The 16,181-nt window shown below is 44.6% G+C and overlaps 1 protein-coding gene across 2 annotated transcripts; it reads left to right on the top strand.

The window, feature by feature from the left end:
- The first annotated feature begins 2,115 nt into the window (after nt 1–2,115).
- On the top strand, nt 2,116–16,043 carry LOC135526562 (B-cell linker protein). Of its 2 annotated transcripts, none has more exons than XM_064955056.1 (16): nt 2,116–2,283; nt 7,024–7,177; nt 8,979–9,031; nt 9,162–9,219; nt 9,308–9,370; nt 9,804–9,838; nt 12,161–12,180; nt 12,279–12,353; nt 12,551–12,569; nt 12,765–12,789; nt 12,871–12,946; nt 13,049–13,074; nt 13,209–13,306; nt 13,497–13,574; nt 14,164–14,319; nt 14,481–16,043. In XM_064955056.1, the coding sequence occupies exons 2-16, from the start codon at nt 7,045–7,047 to the stop codon at nt 14,631–14,633; spliced, it is 1,068 nt and encodes a 355-aa protein (XP_064811128.1). In that variant the 5' UTR covers nt 2,116–2,283; nt 7,024–7,044; the 3' UTR covers nt 14,634–16,043. The 2 variants fall into 2 exon arrangements, with proteins under 2 accessions (XP_064811128.1, XP_064811127.1); XM_064955055.1 differs by having other exon boundaries at nt 12,548–12,569.
- Nucleotides 16,044–16,181: the final 138 nt, after the last annotated feature.

The following is a 16,181-nucleotide window of genomic DNA, read 5'->3' as shown; positions in this document are numbered from 1 at the left end:
CCCCCCTCTACCACCTCACGCCCCTTCTACCACCTCACCCCCCCTCCACCACCTCACCTCCCTCCACCACCTCACAACCCTCCAATACCTCACCCCCTCTCCACCACCTCACCCCCCTCCACCACCTCACACCCCTTCAACACCTCACCCCCCTCCACCACCTCAACCTCACCCCCCTCCACCACCTCACACCCCTCTAACACCTCACCCCCTCTAACACCTCACCCCCTCCACCACCTCACCCTAACCCCCCTCCATCACCTCACCCCCACCCCCTCCAGCACCTCAGCCCCCTCCACCGCCTCACCCCCCTCCACCACCTCACACCCCTTCACCACTTCACCACCTCACACCCCTTCCACCACCTCACCCCCCCTCCACCACCTCACCCTCACCTCCCTCCCTCCATCATCTCACCCCCACCCCCTCCAGCACCTTAGCCCCCTCCACCACCTCACCCCCTCCACCACCTCACACCCCTTCACCACTTCACCCCCTCCACCACCTCACTCCCCTCTACCACCTCACCCTCCCTCAACTACCTCACCCCCCTCAACTACCTCACCCCCTCCACCACCTCACCTCCCTCCACCACCTCACACCCCTTCAACACCTCACCCCCCTCCACCACCTCACCCTCCTCCACCACCTCACAACCCTCCAATACCTCACCCCCCTCCACCACCTCACCCCCTCCACCACCTCACACCCCTTCAACACCTCACCCCCTCCACCACCTCAACCTCACCCCCTCCACCACCTCACACCCCTCTAACACCTCACCCCCCTCTAACACCTCACCCCCTCCACCACCTCACCCTAACCCCCTCCATCACCTCACCCCCACCCCCTCCAGCACCTCAGCCCCCTCCACCGCCTCACCCCCTCCACCACCTCACACCCCTTCACCACTTCACCACCTCACACCCCTTCCACCACCTCACCCCCCTCCACCACCTCACCCTCACCTCCCTCCCTCCATCACCTCACCCCCCCCCCTCCAGCACCTTAGCCCCCCTCCACCACCTCCCCCCTCCACCACCTCACACCCCTTCACCACTTCACCCCCTCCACCACCTCACTCCCCTCTACCACCTCACCCCCTCAACTAACTCACCCTCCCTCAACTACCTCACCCCCCTCAACTACCTCACCCCCTCCACCACCTCACCTCCCTCCACCACCTCACACCCCTTCAACACCTCACCCCCTCCACCACCTCACCCTCCTTCACCACCTCCCTCCCTCCATCACCTCACCCCCACCCCCTCCAGCACCTTAGCCCCCTCCACCACCTCACCCCCTCCACCAACTCACACCCCTTCACCACTTCACCCCCTCCACCACCTCACTCCCCTCTACCACCTCACCCCCCTCAACTAACTCACCCCCCCTCAACTACCTCACCCCCCTCAACTACCTCACCCCCTCTACCACCTCACCTCCCTCCACCACCTCACACCCCTTCAACACCTCACCCCCTCCACCACCTCACCTCCCTCCACCACCTCACACCCCTTCAACACCTCACCCCCTCCACCACCTCACCCCCCCCTCCACCACCTCACCCCCTCCACCACCTCACCCCCCCCCTCCACCACCTCACCCACCCTCCACCACCTCACCCCCCTCCACCACCTCACCCCCCTCCAACACCTCACCCCCTCCACCACCTCACCCACCCTCCACCACCTCACCCCCACCCCCTCCATCACCTCACCCCGCTCCATCACCGCACCCCCACCCCCTCCAGCACCTCAGCCCCCTCCACCACCTCACCCCCCATCACCCCCTTCCACCCCCCCCCCCGTCCCGTCCCGTCACCCACCCTCCACCACCTCACCCCCTCTCAGGCTGGGTAACTGAATCTTCTGTATCAGTGACAGGTTCGGAGCACGGTGGGGGGGGGGGGTCTTGGCACAGGGATGAGGTGCCAGATTGACAGAGAGATGAGGGTGGTGTGTGTCGTGGAGGAGGGAGGAGGTGTAGCTCACAGATCACAGATAAGCATCAGTGAGAATATGAGAGGCCAGATGGTAATCGTTTTAGAGGAAATGAGACTATACCATCGCAAAGGAAACCACAGGAAAGAGGCTGACCTTGTGCACCTGTACTGCTGCTGCAGAGCTTTCGGGTTACACTGCAGACAGACACAGAGACATTGTGGTGTCCTAAAACTGTTCTCATCAAAAACAGGGCCAAAAAGTTCCAAAGTATCCATACTGAGGCCTGGATTGTACTGTGGGTGGACAATGGTGCAATATTTTGCATTCTACTAATAAGGTAAGCATTTCTGTAACACCTTCCTGGTTTCTCTTTAAGTTGGAGGCATAAACAATAAAGCCATTTGATTGGAAGATCAGACTATTTATTTTTGGTACTTTCATGTAAAAAGTTAACCCAGATTTGTATGTGGGAACTTGTATTTATGAGCTAAATTTAAACCTACAATTCAAGTTTACAAACGCTTTTGCAAGACTATAATCCCATTCCTACAAGCAGTTCATCTCCGGGCTTGAATATACTATTCTTCATAAATGGGTGCGAGTTGACACTCCTGAAATAGACGTAGGCACAGATGGAGAGTTAATCTAATGAGAAAAAAGTAAATGTCACAACACCACCCTTGCACTTTGGAGAGCAGATGTTGAAATGTCACGATGCTCAGGCTTAAATTAAGAGCAATACCTGTTAAGAGAAGGCTTCTGCGAGCCATTTATTTTTAACCCAAATTACTGAATGTTCTGTGTGATGAGAAGTATCATCTGAGAAATATATGAGTGGAGAATAATCCTCCCTGTAGAAAACATGTCTCCACGGCTTCTGTTTCAGATGGTAAATTGGTTTCACAGATTGTCGATCTTCGCCCTGTTATTGGTGCTCCACAGTTACTTTCAATGTGCAATTTTGAAACCATGATACTCAGCTGTGGGCGGCAGCATGATGAGAATAATGCACATGGAAAGGGATGTAAAAGGGATAAGCACATACCTGCATTTATTTATACCAGTTCAAGTCCACATCCACATCAAACAAGTGGAGAACATGTCTAACTGAAGCTACTTCACCAAAATGTCCGCCTACGAAATACTGGGCAGCAGACAGCTCAAATTGTCAAAATAGAAGTCCAATCAGATAGTCAAATGTCAGGTCAAAAGCAAATAAATTTGTATATTCAGTTTGACTACTCATAGCGCATTTATGTATAGTTGTGCAGATGTTTGTTCTCTGAGCTGACACTATTGAGGCCAAATCTCTCTAGCCAGACCACAATCGCTTGAAGAAGAAGTGAGGCCATGGGTGGTATGCTGTAGCTGATGCTCATCGCTCACCAACACAGGAAGTCATTTTTGGTTGTTGCAAGGCTAAAATTAGCCAAGTAGACTTCTGTGCAATGACATCCGGGTAAGACTAAAGGAATGATGGTAATACCACATAAAAAAACATTGGTGGGTACTAAATGTTACTGGTTACAGAGTAGTAACAAGTCTGTGAAACCCTTATTGGGCTTGTTCTACAATTGTGGCCTAAGCATGTTGACAAGGTAGTTTGTCTTTGAGAGTAAATGCATGGCATCCACTCTCTTCTCTGTTTCTCATTTCAGCATCTGTCTCAGTTGGTGAACATGCAAAAAGCAACAGCATCAGTAGCCAAAGATAATTGATAGGCTCTAGTCGAAAATAAATGTGAAAACAAAGAGAACAGGCAGGCTTTGAAAACACATGACTCTAAGAGCTTAGTAGCCAAGAACTCCTGAAAGTGTTGCTTGTTTTTTAATGGCTGTGTTTTTCCCTCCGTATGCAATTTTCTCGTGGGATGTGGATGTAGCATCTCAATCATCTGTACTATATAAGCAAACATGCTCTGGTTCATCCCTTCATGGGGATTTGGCTGTGACTGATATATAGTGAGATTATTTTGGCAATGGTTATGCATACTTTATCCTCTGTTTGGTTGATGGTTTGAGATAGCACTGCTGGAGGATGCACCACTGGCTATTTCTATATTTTGCTCTTTAAAAAATGATAAAGTCACAGTTTCAGAAAAAGCATATTATTACCCCACCGAAAACAAAAAAAAGCAAATATTACAAATGTATATATTTTTTTAGATGGTTGAATTATAACATGTAATGGTCTCGTGCCTCTTATCTGATCAGACCAGCTCTGTAGCCTTCAGTTTCTGTTGTGATGTGCATCTACTAATATCATCTCCATCTGAACATTGCTTAATATCACAATAAATATATATTTGTGTTCTCTGAAACGGTCTTGCCAGCCATTGTCACCTGTTTTATTCCATCAGGAGCCCCACTTCAAGGTGCTCATGCTAATGTCTTAACTTGTCAAACCATTTACACACCGTAGGGCAGAGAGTCTGTCGTCTGGTATTTATACAGAGAATAAAGGTATGGAATGTAAGATGGTATGAAACAAGCATGAGGCCAATGAAAGTCCTCTTTCAAACATAAAGAATACTAAGAGTACGTTCCAAATGGCACCCTATTCCCTCTATAGTGCGGGTGCCATTTGGGACGTTCCCACAATACTTCTGCATGTGGTCAGTGGATGAAAGGTTCCAAGGACGGACTGTTTTGGAACGTGCAGCCTTGAGTTAAATGCCAAGCTAATTATGTGTTTGGCCTCATCGTTAGCTGAAGAGAGGGACCAGCTATGAGTCTGCTGTGATTATGGTTAGTAATGGCTGACCTGTTGGTTCCCCTTCAATGAACCTGGAAGGGGGGGGCAGGGAATCCACGTCGAAACCGGATGCAGTTTGATTGCCTAGAGGTCCAAGTCACAAACGTTGCGGCCCTAGATTTAGGTCGAGGGAGCGTGTCACGCCTTGGTCTTAGTATTTTGTGTTTTAGTTAATTAGTTGGTCAGGCCAGGGTGTGACATGGGTTTATTGTTTGTTGTAATTCTTAGTGGGGTTTTTTAGTTATTGGGATTGTAGCTGATTAGGGGTGTGTGTTACATAGGTTTGGCTGCCTGAGGCGGTTCTCAATCAGAGTCAGGTGATTCTCGTTGTCTCTGATTGGGAACCGTATTTAGGTAGCCTGGGTTTCACTTTGTATTTCGTGGGTGATTGTTCCTGTCTCTGTGTTAGTGTTCACCTGACAGGCTGTATAGGTTTTTCACGTTCCGTTTGTTGTTTTTGTTTTTTCATGTATCGTCGTTTGTTCAATTAATAAACATGAGTAACCAACACGCTGCATTTCGGTCCGACTCTCTTTCGACAAACGAAGAACGTCGTTACAGAGCGAGTGAAGAACTTTGATCATTAGTGGGGTTGATATAACCCACCATTCAATGCTAACTGTAGTCACGTGTTAAACTCCGGTGGCTGCGAAGTGTAAAATCTAATCAACAAGGCTGCGTTTTCGGCATGTGAGACAAAATTATGACACAAGCTTGCAAAACAATGTCTATAGCTGACATTAATTTTAGTGTTGGCAAATGGGAATGACGCTCAAATTGGCTTAATCTAGCACTGAGGAGCCTATAAAACATACAGTTGAATTCGTAAGTTTACATACATCTTAGCCAAATACATTTACACTCAGTTTTTCACCATTTCTGACATTTAATTAGAGTACAAATTCCCTGTCTTAGGTCAGTTAAGATCATCACTTTATTTTAAGAATGTGAAATGTCAGAATAATAGTTGAGAGAATTATTTCAGCTTTTATTTCTTTCATCACATTCCCAGTGGGTCAGAAGTTTACATACACTCAATTAGAACTTGGTATTATTGCCTTTAAATTGTTTAATTTAGGTCAAACGTTTCAGGTAGCCTTCCACAAGCTTCTCACAATAAGTTAGGTGAATTTTGGCCCATTCCTCCTGACAGAGCTGGTGTAACTGAGTCCGGTTTCTAGGCCTCCTTGCTCGCACACGCTTTTTCAGTTCTGCCCACAAATATTGAGGTCAGGGCTTTATGATGGCCACTCCAAATGCCTTGACTTTGTTGTCCTTAAGCCATTTTGCCACAACTTTGGAAGTATGCTTGGGTTCATTGTCCATTTGGAAGACCCATTTGCTACCAAGCCTTCCCAATTAACTTATTGTGGGAAGCTTGTGGAAGGCTACCCGAAACGTTTAACCCAAGTTAAACTATTTAAATGCAATGCTATCAAATACTAATTGAGTGTATGTAAACTTCTGACCCACTGGGGATGTGCTGAAATAAATAATTCTCTCTACTATTATTCTGACATTTCACATTCTTAAAATAAAGTGGTGATCCTAACTGGCCTAAGACAGGGATTTTTTACTCTGATTAATTGTCAGGAATTGTTAAAAATTGCGTTTAAATGTATTTGGCTGTGAACGTAAACCTCCGACTTCAACTGTAGGTCTTTACTGATAGGCCCTCAGTGAAGTACTACATTCAACGACTTTTGAGAGTGAATGTATAGTGTAAATTCCCTTATGCATCTCTTCTCTCCTGTCAGTCAGTCTGTCCCTCTTACCAACTGTCTGTGTGTCTGTCTGTCTAGTCCCATTTCATTTCAGACATATATTTTCAGACGCGGGAGAGATATCACTGTATTGTCGGTCAAGGGCTCTCAAATTCTGTTAATGTCCTTTGCCCTCCAACACTCCACCACCCACGCTGCCAGTTCCACCATCTGTCACATTGTGGCTTGTTTAGTCAAAGTGAGGGAAGTAAGGGTAAAGCATTAATGTGGTGGGCCGCGTGAAGAGAGCATTGTCTTCTTCTGGGTTGCAGCACAGTGATGTTAAAACATGGCCCAACACCAGCACTCACACCACAGTAGACTCAGTTACAGTAAATGAATAATGAAGATTCTGAGACATTTCTGATTAGACTGCAAAGGTTTTACTGATTTCAGGGGAAACATCCTGATGGTACTTTATGTGGAGCTAATGATGACTCTAATATACACCAGACAAAAACAAACTATTAGGTAACGAGTCACCAGTTTCATGCAGTTTGTGTGAAGTCTACAGTATGTGAGAATCTCACATTGAAGTAGCTCCTTCTCATTCTCCACAGGAACCTTGGAAGAGAGGCAACATGACCAAACAGAGATATGGTCGCTATAGCAACATGGAGGAGGATGAGTATCATGTCCCTGATAAACATGAAGAAGAGTTCTTGGTGCACATCCTTCCTGCCAGAGCCTCCGAGTCAGACAGAGACTATGCAGGTATGAACTCTAGTCCCTGACAATCTATTAGATAGAATAATAGAATTAGAGCAGGTAAAACGTAGAAAACAGAGAAGTTGCTCTTCCATCTTGTATTAAAGGTATGATTAGCTATCCACACATGACAAATACAAAGTACCTATAATTAACATACTGTATATCTATAATTAAACTTAAAATGTAATATGTTAAAAAAAATATTTAAAAAAGTTTTACTTTGCATTGTGTATTTTACGAGATGTTTTAAGACATTCAAGCACAAAGTAGATTTAGACTAGATTAGAAGCTCCATTGTGCACCAGTCTAATAAGAAGTAAGTAAATAAAGTATGGGCAAGAACAAGTGTGACATCCAAACCCAATGTGAGACAGAAAGCGGAGCTGGAAGTGAGATCTCATGCTGCTGAGAGAGGCCTCTGTGTGGATCTCTAGAGCCATCTGTAGGCCAATCAAATCCACACTGTGGGAGAGATACAATTATCCTGAAATTAACGGGGAGAGAATAGCATGAGTTGTGTCAGTAAACTCCTCATGGATTATGGATGGTCTGTAGTAATACCACAGGCAGGGGCCCCACAGCTGCGCTGTAGTAATATGACAGTCAGGGGCCCCACAGCTGCGCTGTAGTAATATGACAGTCAGGGGCCCCACAGCTTCTCTGTAGTAATACCACAGGGGCCCCACAGCTGCTATATTGTAATACCACAGTCAGGGGCCCCACAGCTGCTATATTGTAATATTACAGTCAGGAGCCCCACAGCTGCTCTGTAGTAATACCACAGTCAGAGCCCCACAGCTACTCTGTAGTATATGATAGTCAGGAGCCCCACAGCTGCTCTGTAGTAATATGATAGTCAGGAACCCCACATCTGCTCTGTAGTGATATTACAGTCAGGGTCCCCACAGCTGCTCTGTAGTAATACCACAGTCAGGAGCCCCACAGCTGCTCTGTAGTAATATGACAGTCAGGGTCCCCACAGCTGCTATATTGTAATACCACAGTCAGGGGCCCCACAGCTGCTATATTGTAATATTACAGTCAGGAGCCCCACAGCTGCTCTGTAGTAATACCACAGTCATGAGCCCCACAGCTGCTCTGTAGTAATACCACAGTCAGGAGCCCAACAGCTGCTCTGTAGTAATATGATAGTCAGGAACCCCACATCTGCTCTGTAGTGATATTACAGTCAGGGTCCCCACAGCTGCTCTGTAGTAATATGATAGTCAGGAGCCCCACTTCTGCTCTGTAGTGATATTACAGTCAGGGTCCCCACAGCTGCTCTCTAGTACTACCACAGTCAGGACCCCACAGCTGCTCTGTAGTAATACCACAGTCAGGGACCCCACAGCTGCTCTGTAGTAATACCACAGTCAGGAGCCCCACAGCTGCTCTGTAGTAATACCACAGTCAGGGTCCCCACAGCTGCTCTGTAGTAATACCACAGTCAGGAGCCCCAAAGCTGCGCTGTAGTAATATGATAGTCAGGAGCCCCACATCTGCTCTGTAGTAATATGACAGTCAGGGGCCCCACAGCTGCTCTGTAGTAATATGACAGTCAGGAGCCCCACATCTGCTCTGTAGTAATATGACAGTCAGGGGCCCCACAGCTGCTCTGTAGTAATATGACAGTCAGGGGCCCCACAGCTGCTCTACCTTTGGCTGTGTTACTATGGATGCAGTAAGATGTTTTTTGTTGTGTAGGTGGAATAACACTCTATACTTCCATCTACTGGAACAACTTGCAATTGCCACATCAACCAAAAATGTTGAGATTAATAATAATTATATTCTTTCTTTAAAGATAGGGACATTTCCAGATCCTCCTACGCTCAGAGAATCAGCTCCACTTCAAGTGTACGTGATTTTCCTCAGTTCTTCTTTTACATCGCACAATTTGCCAGTTTACATCCAATCAACAGTGAGTTTAAACCCATTATTTAAACATGATATTAATGTTTATTGCCATGTTTTGTCTTGCTTGTAGGGCAGCCCTATCATACCCCCACGACATCCCAAAAGAGCCCTCCCTTGTACTTCTCCAGGTAACTGAAACCCAAATAGTTCCAATACAGACACTCCTTGGTCATGTTTCAAGTTTGGTCAATGGATCCATGGCATTGTTTTGAATAGGAAATACCGGACCTTCTGTCAACCGCCAACTGAAGCCCAGAAAAGCAAGGAGGACCCAGTTAGGTAATAATCACCAAACAGGAGTTGTCATTTTATCTTTATTTAACTAAGCAAGTCAGTTAAGAAAAAATTCTTATTACAATGACGGCCTATCCCAGCCAAACCCAGATGACGCTGGGCCAATTGTGCACCGTCCTATGGGACTCCCAATCACAGTGGGATGTGATTCAGCCTGGATTCAAACCAGGGACTGTAGTGTCACCTCTTGCCCTGAGATGCAGTGCCTTAGACCGCTGCACCACTCCGGGGCACGTCAGTAATCATTGGTGATAATAATGTCATCCATTAATATCAGTTTTGATCGGGATAATTGATAATAATCGGATCGGTGCATGCAGAAAATGACTGCATTTATTCCAATTCAAAAACATGATGATGTCAAGATGGTGTTATAGCACAGCAAAGGTAATCCAGTTCAAGAGCTGTTGTTTTACAGATGACAGAGCACAAGTCATGGAGCCTACAGAACAGGTAAATGTTTTACACTGTTAAAAAAATAATACTATTCAGCATTTCAAACAAAAGCTCAAATCAAATCAAATCAAATCAAATGTATTTGTCACATGCACATGGTTAGCAGATGTTAATGTGAGTGTAGCAAAATGCTTGTGCTTCTAGTTCCGGCAATGCAGTAATAACCAACGAGTAATTTAACCTAACAATTCCAAAACTTCTACCTTATACACACAAGTGTAAAGGGATAAAGAATATGTACATAAAGATATATGAATGAGTGATGGTACAGAACAGCATAGGCAAGATGCAGGAGATGGTATCGAGTACAGTATATACATATGAGATGAGTAATGTAGGGTATGTAAACATAATATTAAGTAGCATTGTTTAAAGTGGCTAGTGATATATTTTACATCAATTTCCATCAATTCCTGTTTTTCAAGTGGCTGGAGTTGAGTCATTGTGTTGGCAGCAGCCATTCAATGTTAGTGGTGGCTGTTTAACAGTCTGATGGCTTTGAGATAGAAGCTGTTTTTCAGTCTCTCGGTCCCTGCTTTGATGCACCTGTACTGACCTCGCCTTCTGGATGATAGCGGGGTGAACAGGCAGTGGCTCGGGTGGTTGTTGTCCTTGATGATCTTTATGGCTTTCCTGTGACATTGGGTGGTGTAGGTGTCCTGGAGGGCAGGTAGTTTGCACCCGGTGATGCGTTGTGCAGACCTCACTACCCTCTGGAGAGCCTTACGGTTGTGGGCGGAGCAGTTGCCATACCAGGTGGTAATACAGCCTGACAGGATGCTCTCGATTGTGCATCTGTAGAAGTTTGTGAGTGCTTTTGATGACAAGCTGAATTTCTTCAGCCTCCTGAGGTTGAAGAGGCGCTGCTGCGCCTTCTTCACGGCGCTGTCTGTGTGGATGGACCAATTCAGTTTGTCCGTGATGTGTACACCGAGGAACTTAAAACTTACTACCCTCTCCACTACTGTTCCATCGATGTGGATAGGGGGGTGGTCCCTCTGCTGTTTCCTGAAGTCCACAATCATCTCCTTTGTTTTGTTGACGTTGTGTGTGAGGTTATTTTCCTGACACCACACTCCGAGGGCCCTCACCTCCTCCCTGTAGGTCGTCTCGTCGTTGTTGGTAATCAAGCCTACCACTGTAGTGTCGTCCGCAAACTTGATGATTGAGTTGGAGACGTGCATGGCCACGCAGTCGTGGGTGAACAGTGAGTACAGGAGAGGGCTCAGAAAGCACCCTTGTGGGACCTCAGTGTTGAGGGTCAGCTGGGTGGAGATGTTGTTACCTACCCTCACCACCTGGGGGCGGCCCGTCATGAAGTCCAGTACCCAGTTGCACAGGGCGGGGTCGAGACCCAGGGTCTCGAGCTTGATAACTAGTTTGGAGGGTACTATGGTGTTAAATGCTGAGCTGAAGTCGATGAACAGCATTCTCACATAGGTATTCCTCTTGTCCAGATGGGTTAGGGCTGTGTGCAGTGTGGTTGAGATTGCATCGTCTGTGGACCTATTTGGGCGGTAAGCAAATTGGAATGGGTCTAGGGTGTTAGGTAGGGTGGAGGTGATATGGTCCTTGACTAGTCACTCAAAGCACTTCATGATGACGGAAGTGAGTGCTACGGGGCGGTAGTCGTTTAGCTCAGTTATCTTAGCTTTCTTGGGAACAGGGACAATGGTGGCCTTCTTGAAGCATGTGGGAACAGCAGACTGGGATAGGGATTGATTTAATATGTCCGTAAACACACCAGCCAGCTGGTCTGCGCATGCTCTGAGGACGCGGCTGGGAATGCCTTCTGGGCCTACAGCCTTGTGAGGGTTAACACGTTTAAATGTTTTCCTCACATCGGCTGCAGTGAAGGAGAGTCAGCAGGTTTTGGTTGCGGGCCTTGTCAGTGGCACTGTATTGTCCTCAAAGCGGGCAAAAAAAAGTTATTTAGTCTGCCTGGGAGCAAGACATCCTGGTCCGTGACAGGGCTGGTTTTCTTTTTGTAATCCGTGATTGACTGTAGACCCTGCCACATACCTCTTGTGTCTGAGCCGTTGAATTGTGACTCTACTTTGTCTCTATACTGACGCTTAGCTTGTTTAATTGCCTTGCGAAGCAGTCTTGAAGCGTGGAATCAGATTGGTCGGACCAGCGTTGAACAGACCCGAAGCGGGAGCTTCTTGTTTTAGTTTCTGTCTGTAGGCAGAAACTAAAAAGCTCTGGGAAAGACCAAGAGGCTGACACTTAAGATTTACAAACAAAAAAAAACATTTTCCAAACTGGAAAAGAGTGCCAAATTTAAAATACATTCCTCTTGATATTCCTCTTTTCCAGAACATGCTACTCCCACCAAGGTAATAGTCCCTCTAATCTATGTATCAGTATTATGTTTCTAAGTCCAGTATGTTCATTTTGAAACCTTTGTTGAGACTTTAATACTGTTTGGTTCCAGGTCCCCACCATCCTTACCTAAGGACCTAATGAACAAGCTGTCTGGGCTGAACCTCCAGAGGCCCTGCAGGAGAGAGTGAGTTATTGTCCATCTACCTAACACCATAGGGACATTAAGGGGACACTAATGCAATGTTATATGGAGTATTAGTGCCACCTGTTGGTTGAATGTGATTCCACCATGACCCATCTCAGAAATTACGTTCACCTATAGTTATATTTCCAATTGAAAGAGAATTGTAAAATGGGTCTGTCTCTTTTTCTCTCCAGCAGACAGAGAAGACAGCAAAATGTAAGAGGTTAAATCACATATTGTATGCCTAATTTTAGCTAAACGTCTATTTTTGGGTGAATCTATCTACATGAATGCAGTGTTAGCGGTCCATAAAACATTCTTGCTAAAACTGACTAACACGTAAATGAATAGCTACTAAGGATGGTTGCTTCACGTTCATCACATATAAAGTATGCTTCATATTAATTATAGGTGGAATGCAATACACCTTCAAATAGTGAGTACTATTTAAATTCCATATTAAAGAAACCAAACACTCTAAGGTTGCAAAAATAATAGAAATGTTAACATATTTTAGGTAATTGTTTAAGGAGAGAGCAAACTATCCAAAGATATTCACTGGACCTTGAATCTCAACTCAACACAGACATAAGGTACATGGGAGGAATTTTCGTGACGGTCTTTAAAACCACTACAATAGTTCCATGAGTATTTTTCTATGTTTAAGATAACACATTATTTGATTCTTGAATTAGGTTACAACAAAGGCACAATAGCCCAGGTAAATAAGACCTTGTCATCTCAACATTTTGTATAGTTTAATTGCATTTATCTCCAATTTACCTATAGAAAATAAACTACTGTGTCGAGTATGATGAATGCAATTGAAAGCCTGTCTTATTTTATGCCATGCAGAAGAGTCCTCAGTGAAGCACCAACAACACCATGAGTGGCCTCAAACCAAAGATGACGTGGAGCAGCATGACTTTGTCCCCAAGGAAAGACCGTGTCAGGTATGCTGCCTGAATACACCAGGCACATCTCCAAATGGGTGATATCCACCAAATCAAACAGGACAATGATGTGCTTGAAGATTACTTGGAAGTAATGAAAGAACCAAAACTATGACAGAAAATGCCAATGTACTGTAGCTTACATGATTGTCCCGTTTATGAAATTACAATATGCTTTATTTTTTTCCAGACTTACAATGAACAAGACTGGTACATAGGAGCTTGTGATCGAGCAGAGGCTGAACATGCCTTACACCTGGTGAATAAGGTTTGTAATGTGAGGTGTTATTTAAGCAACGAGGCACGAAGGGAGCACTGTATATGTCACGACTTCTGCCGAAGTCGTTGCCTCTCCTTGTTCGGGCGGTGCTCGGTGGTCGACGTCACCAGCCTTCTAGCCATCATTGATCCATTTTTCATTTTCCATTGGTTTTGTCTTGTCTTCCCACACACTTGTTTTCAATCCAATTCATTACCTGTTGTGTATTTAACCCTCTGTTTCCCCTCGTGTCTTTGTCAGAGATTGTTTTATGTCAAGTGTTGTTTTATGTTGTATAGGTGCGCGACGGGTCCTCGTACCCATGTTCGTTCATGTATGTACGTATTTAGTGTTTGAAGCATGTTAAGTGGACCATTTACACTCCGTTTGACTCTCCTGCGCCTAACTTCCCTGCCACCTATACACACGACTCTGACAGTATATTTTAATGTACAGTAGTAATTAAGTAATATTAATGATACAATCTATATAAAATGATTACGTACTGCTTATGAATGTGTTATGTAGGGGTTGTAACTATGAAGTCAGTGTATATGTACTCTTTCAATAAAGTGTTACCCAAATGTCTCCCTAACAGAATGGGGCATTTTTGGTGCGGAATTGCTCAAGGAACACGAAGAGTGATCCCTTTGTCTTAGCAGTGTTTCATGACAAGAGAGTTTTCAACGTTAAAATTCGGTTCATTGATAGCACCTCCAAGTATGTCCTTGGGACTGGGCAAAGTGCCAATGATGTGAGTAGACCAGTAAGAATGAGTACTTTGTTGTTGTAATACTGCAAACAGACGTGGCAGTTTCACCGATACGGATTGTTTCTTTAAGTATCACTCTATCACACTTTAAGTATCAAGCTTATCCTTACATGGCTTACAATAATGCTTTATTTTCTCCCTAGATGTTTGATTCTGTGGCAGACATCGTCAGATTTCACTCCATATTCCCTGTCGTCCTGATCAATGGGAGGAACCAATTAGCTAACAGATATCAGGGGAACTGTGTGTTGACATACCCAATCACAAAAGAGGTTGTCAACCAACTGTTGGAATGAAAGGCCCTCTGTGCCCAAGCAATAACTATCACATTTTGTCTGAGTTGATCCACTGGATTTGTCTGTATTTATCTGTTTTGTAATGTGCTATTTTTTACTATAAATTGTCACATTTCGCTCTCTACTCTGTACATAGACTCACCATTGTCTTGCATCTGAGTACATGTACTGTATAGACATTATGTAAACTTGCCTACATAAAAAGTTTTAAGGAAGCATTGAGACTGACTTAGAAATATTTTTTTATGTTGCAAAAGTAGAACAGATAATTCAAGTATAAATCAAGGAGTCACTGCTAATACAGACCAGGAAGGCAATTTCTCTGTGTCACACTTCTGTGTGAAGAACAAATCAATAGATATCTCACAAAGATTTATGCATGAATACCAACAGGTCCGTTCAGTTGATGAGTTACCAGCCTCATCATCTGAGCACCCACCACGTCTATTTCTACGGGCACAAGCACTGTTCATGACACAAACTTTTCACACCCCTCTTGTTGGTGGAGAGAATTTTGCAGGTTTAAAGCTTATTTCCTGCAGTTCTACACATTTTGTCATGGGGTGCAAAGAACATTTTATAGTTTTAAAGCAAATGTTCTTGCAATTCTATACATTTTGCTATGTATAGTGTGTATTAATGTGTTATTTGAGTGACTAAAATTAAAACAATATCTATGGCCTGAAAAAACTAAATTAAAAAAACGTTAGCTGACATGGGCTTGTTGATCTGGACATATCAAACAAGTTATTAATAGCACTGTAAGTAATGAAATGACTGACATGACAAGAGGAACTGATGATGCACTTCCCAATTTCGAAATAGCACCTTGTGCATTCGACTATTACAACATTCAAGAGTACATTTAAAGCCGGACTGAGTTCCGGCTTTAAACGTGTATTTATATATAAACATGTTTGGGGGCTGGGAGCACGCCCCAGTGTTTGGGAAACACTGGTCTACTTGGTCACAGTCATGTAGGAATAAAATTAATATCCTGATTGGCTGCATCACTAGGACTCTTAGTCCTAGTGACATAGAAATGCTCTCTCAAACACAAAGATGAGTTTAGAGATTAACTACTCCGTGATTCTACTGGTTCTCACTGGAGCAGTTTACACCTCAATTCTAAATACGATTCTCATTTCATTATCTTGGGTTATTCTACTATTAATGTCCAGAGGGGTATAACCAAATCCCAGAATTATTCAGAGTTCTGCACATGTGAGCATAAAATGGTGCACAGTGGAATTAGAGTTTCCTAATGAGAAGGTACTATAGAGCCGGGTTCTCCAAACTCAGTCCTCGGGTGCATGTTTTTGTTTTTGCAGAGTACTAAACAGCTGATTCAAATAATCTAAACTTGATGACGAGTTGATTATCTGAAACCAGCTGTGTAGTGCTAGGAGGAAGAAAAAAACATGCACCCGAGGGGGGGGCTGAGTTTGAGAAACCCTGCTATAGAACACTTAACCCATGTGCTTCATAAAGCATTATAAAGTGTTATCATATTTACAGTACCAGTCAAAAGCTTGCCTTGACTGACAG

This window comes from Oncorhynchus masou, chromosome 32 (assembly GCF_036934945.1).
Source record: "Oncorhynchus masou masou isolate Uvic2021 chromosome 32, UVic_Omas_1.1, whole genome shotgun sequence".
NCBI classification, from domain to species: Eukaryota; Metazoa; Chordata; class Actinopteri; order Salmoniformes; family Salmonidae; genus Oncorhynchus; species Oncorhynchus masou.
This window is presented reverse-complemented; position numbering and strand designations above follow the sequence as displayed.

Coding starts and splice junctions, on each gene's coding strand:
- LOC135526562 (XM_064955055.1), top strand. CDS start 7,045: ATGACCAAACAGAGATATGGTCGCTATAGCAACATGGAGGAGGATGAG. Junction 12,354..12,547: donor CAGAGGCCCTGCAGGAGAGA/GTGAGTTATTGT, acceptor TTTTCTCTCCAG/CAGACAGAGAAGACAGCAAA. Junction 13,575..14,163: donor CCTTACACCTGGTGAATAAG/GTTTGTAATGTG, acceptor TCTCCCTAACAG/AATGGGGCATTTTTGGTGCG.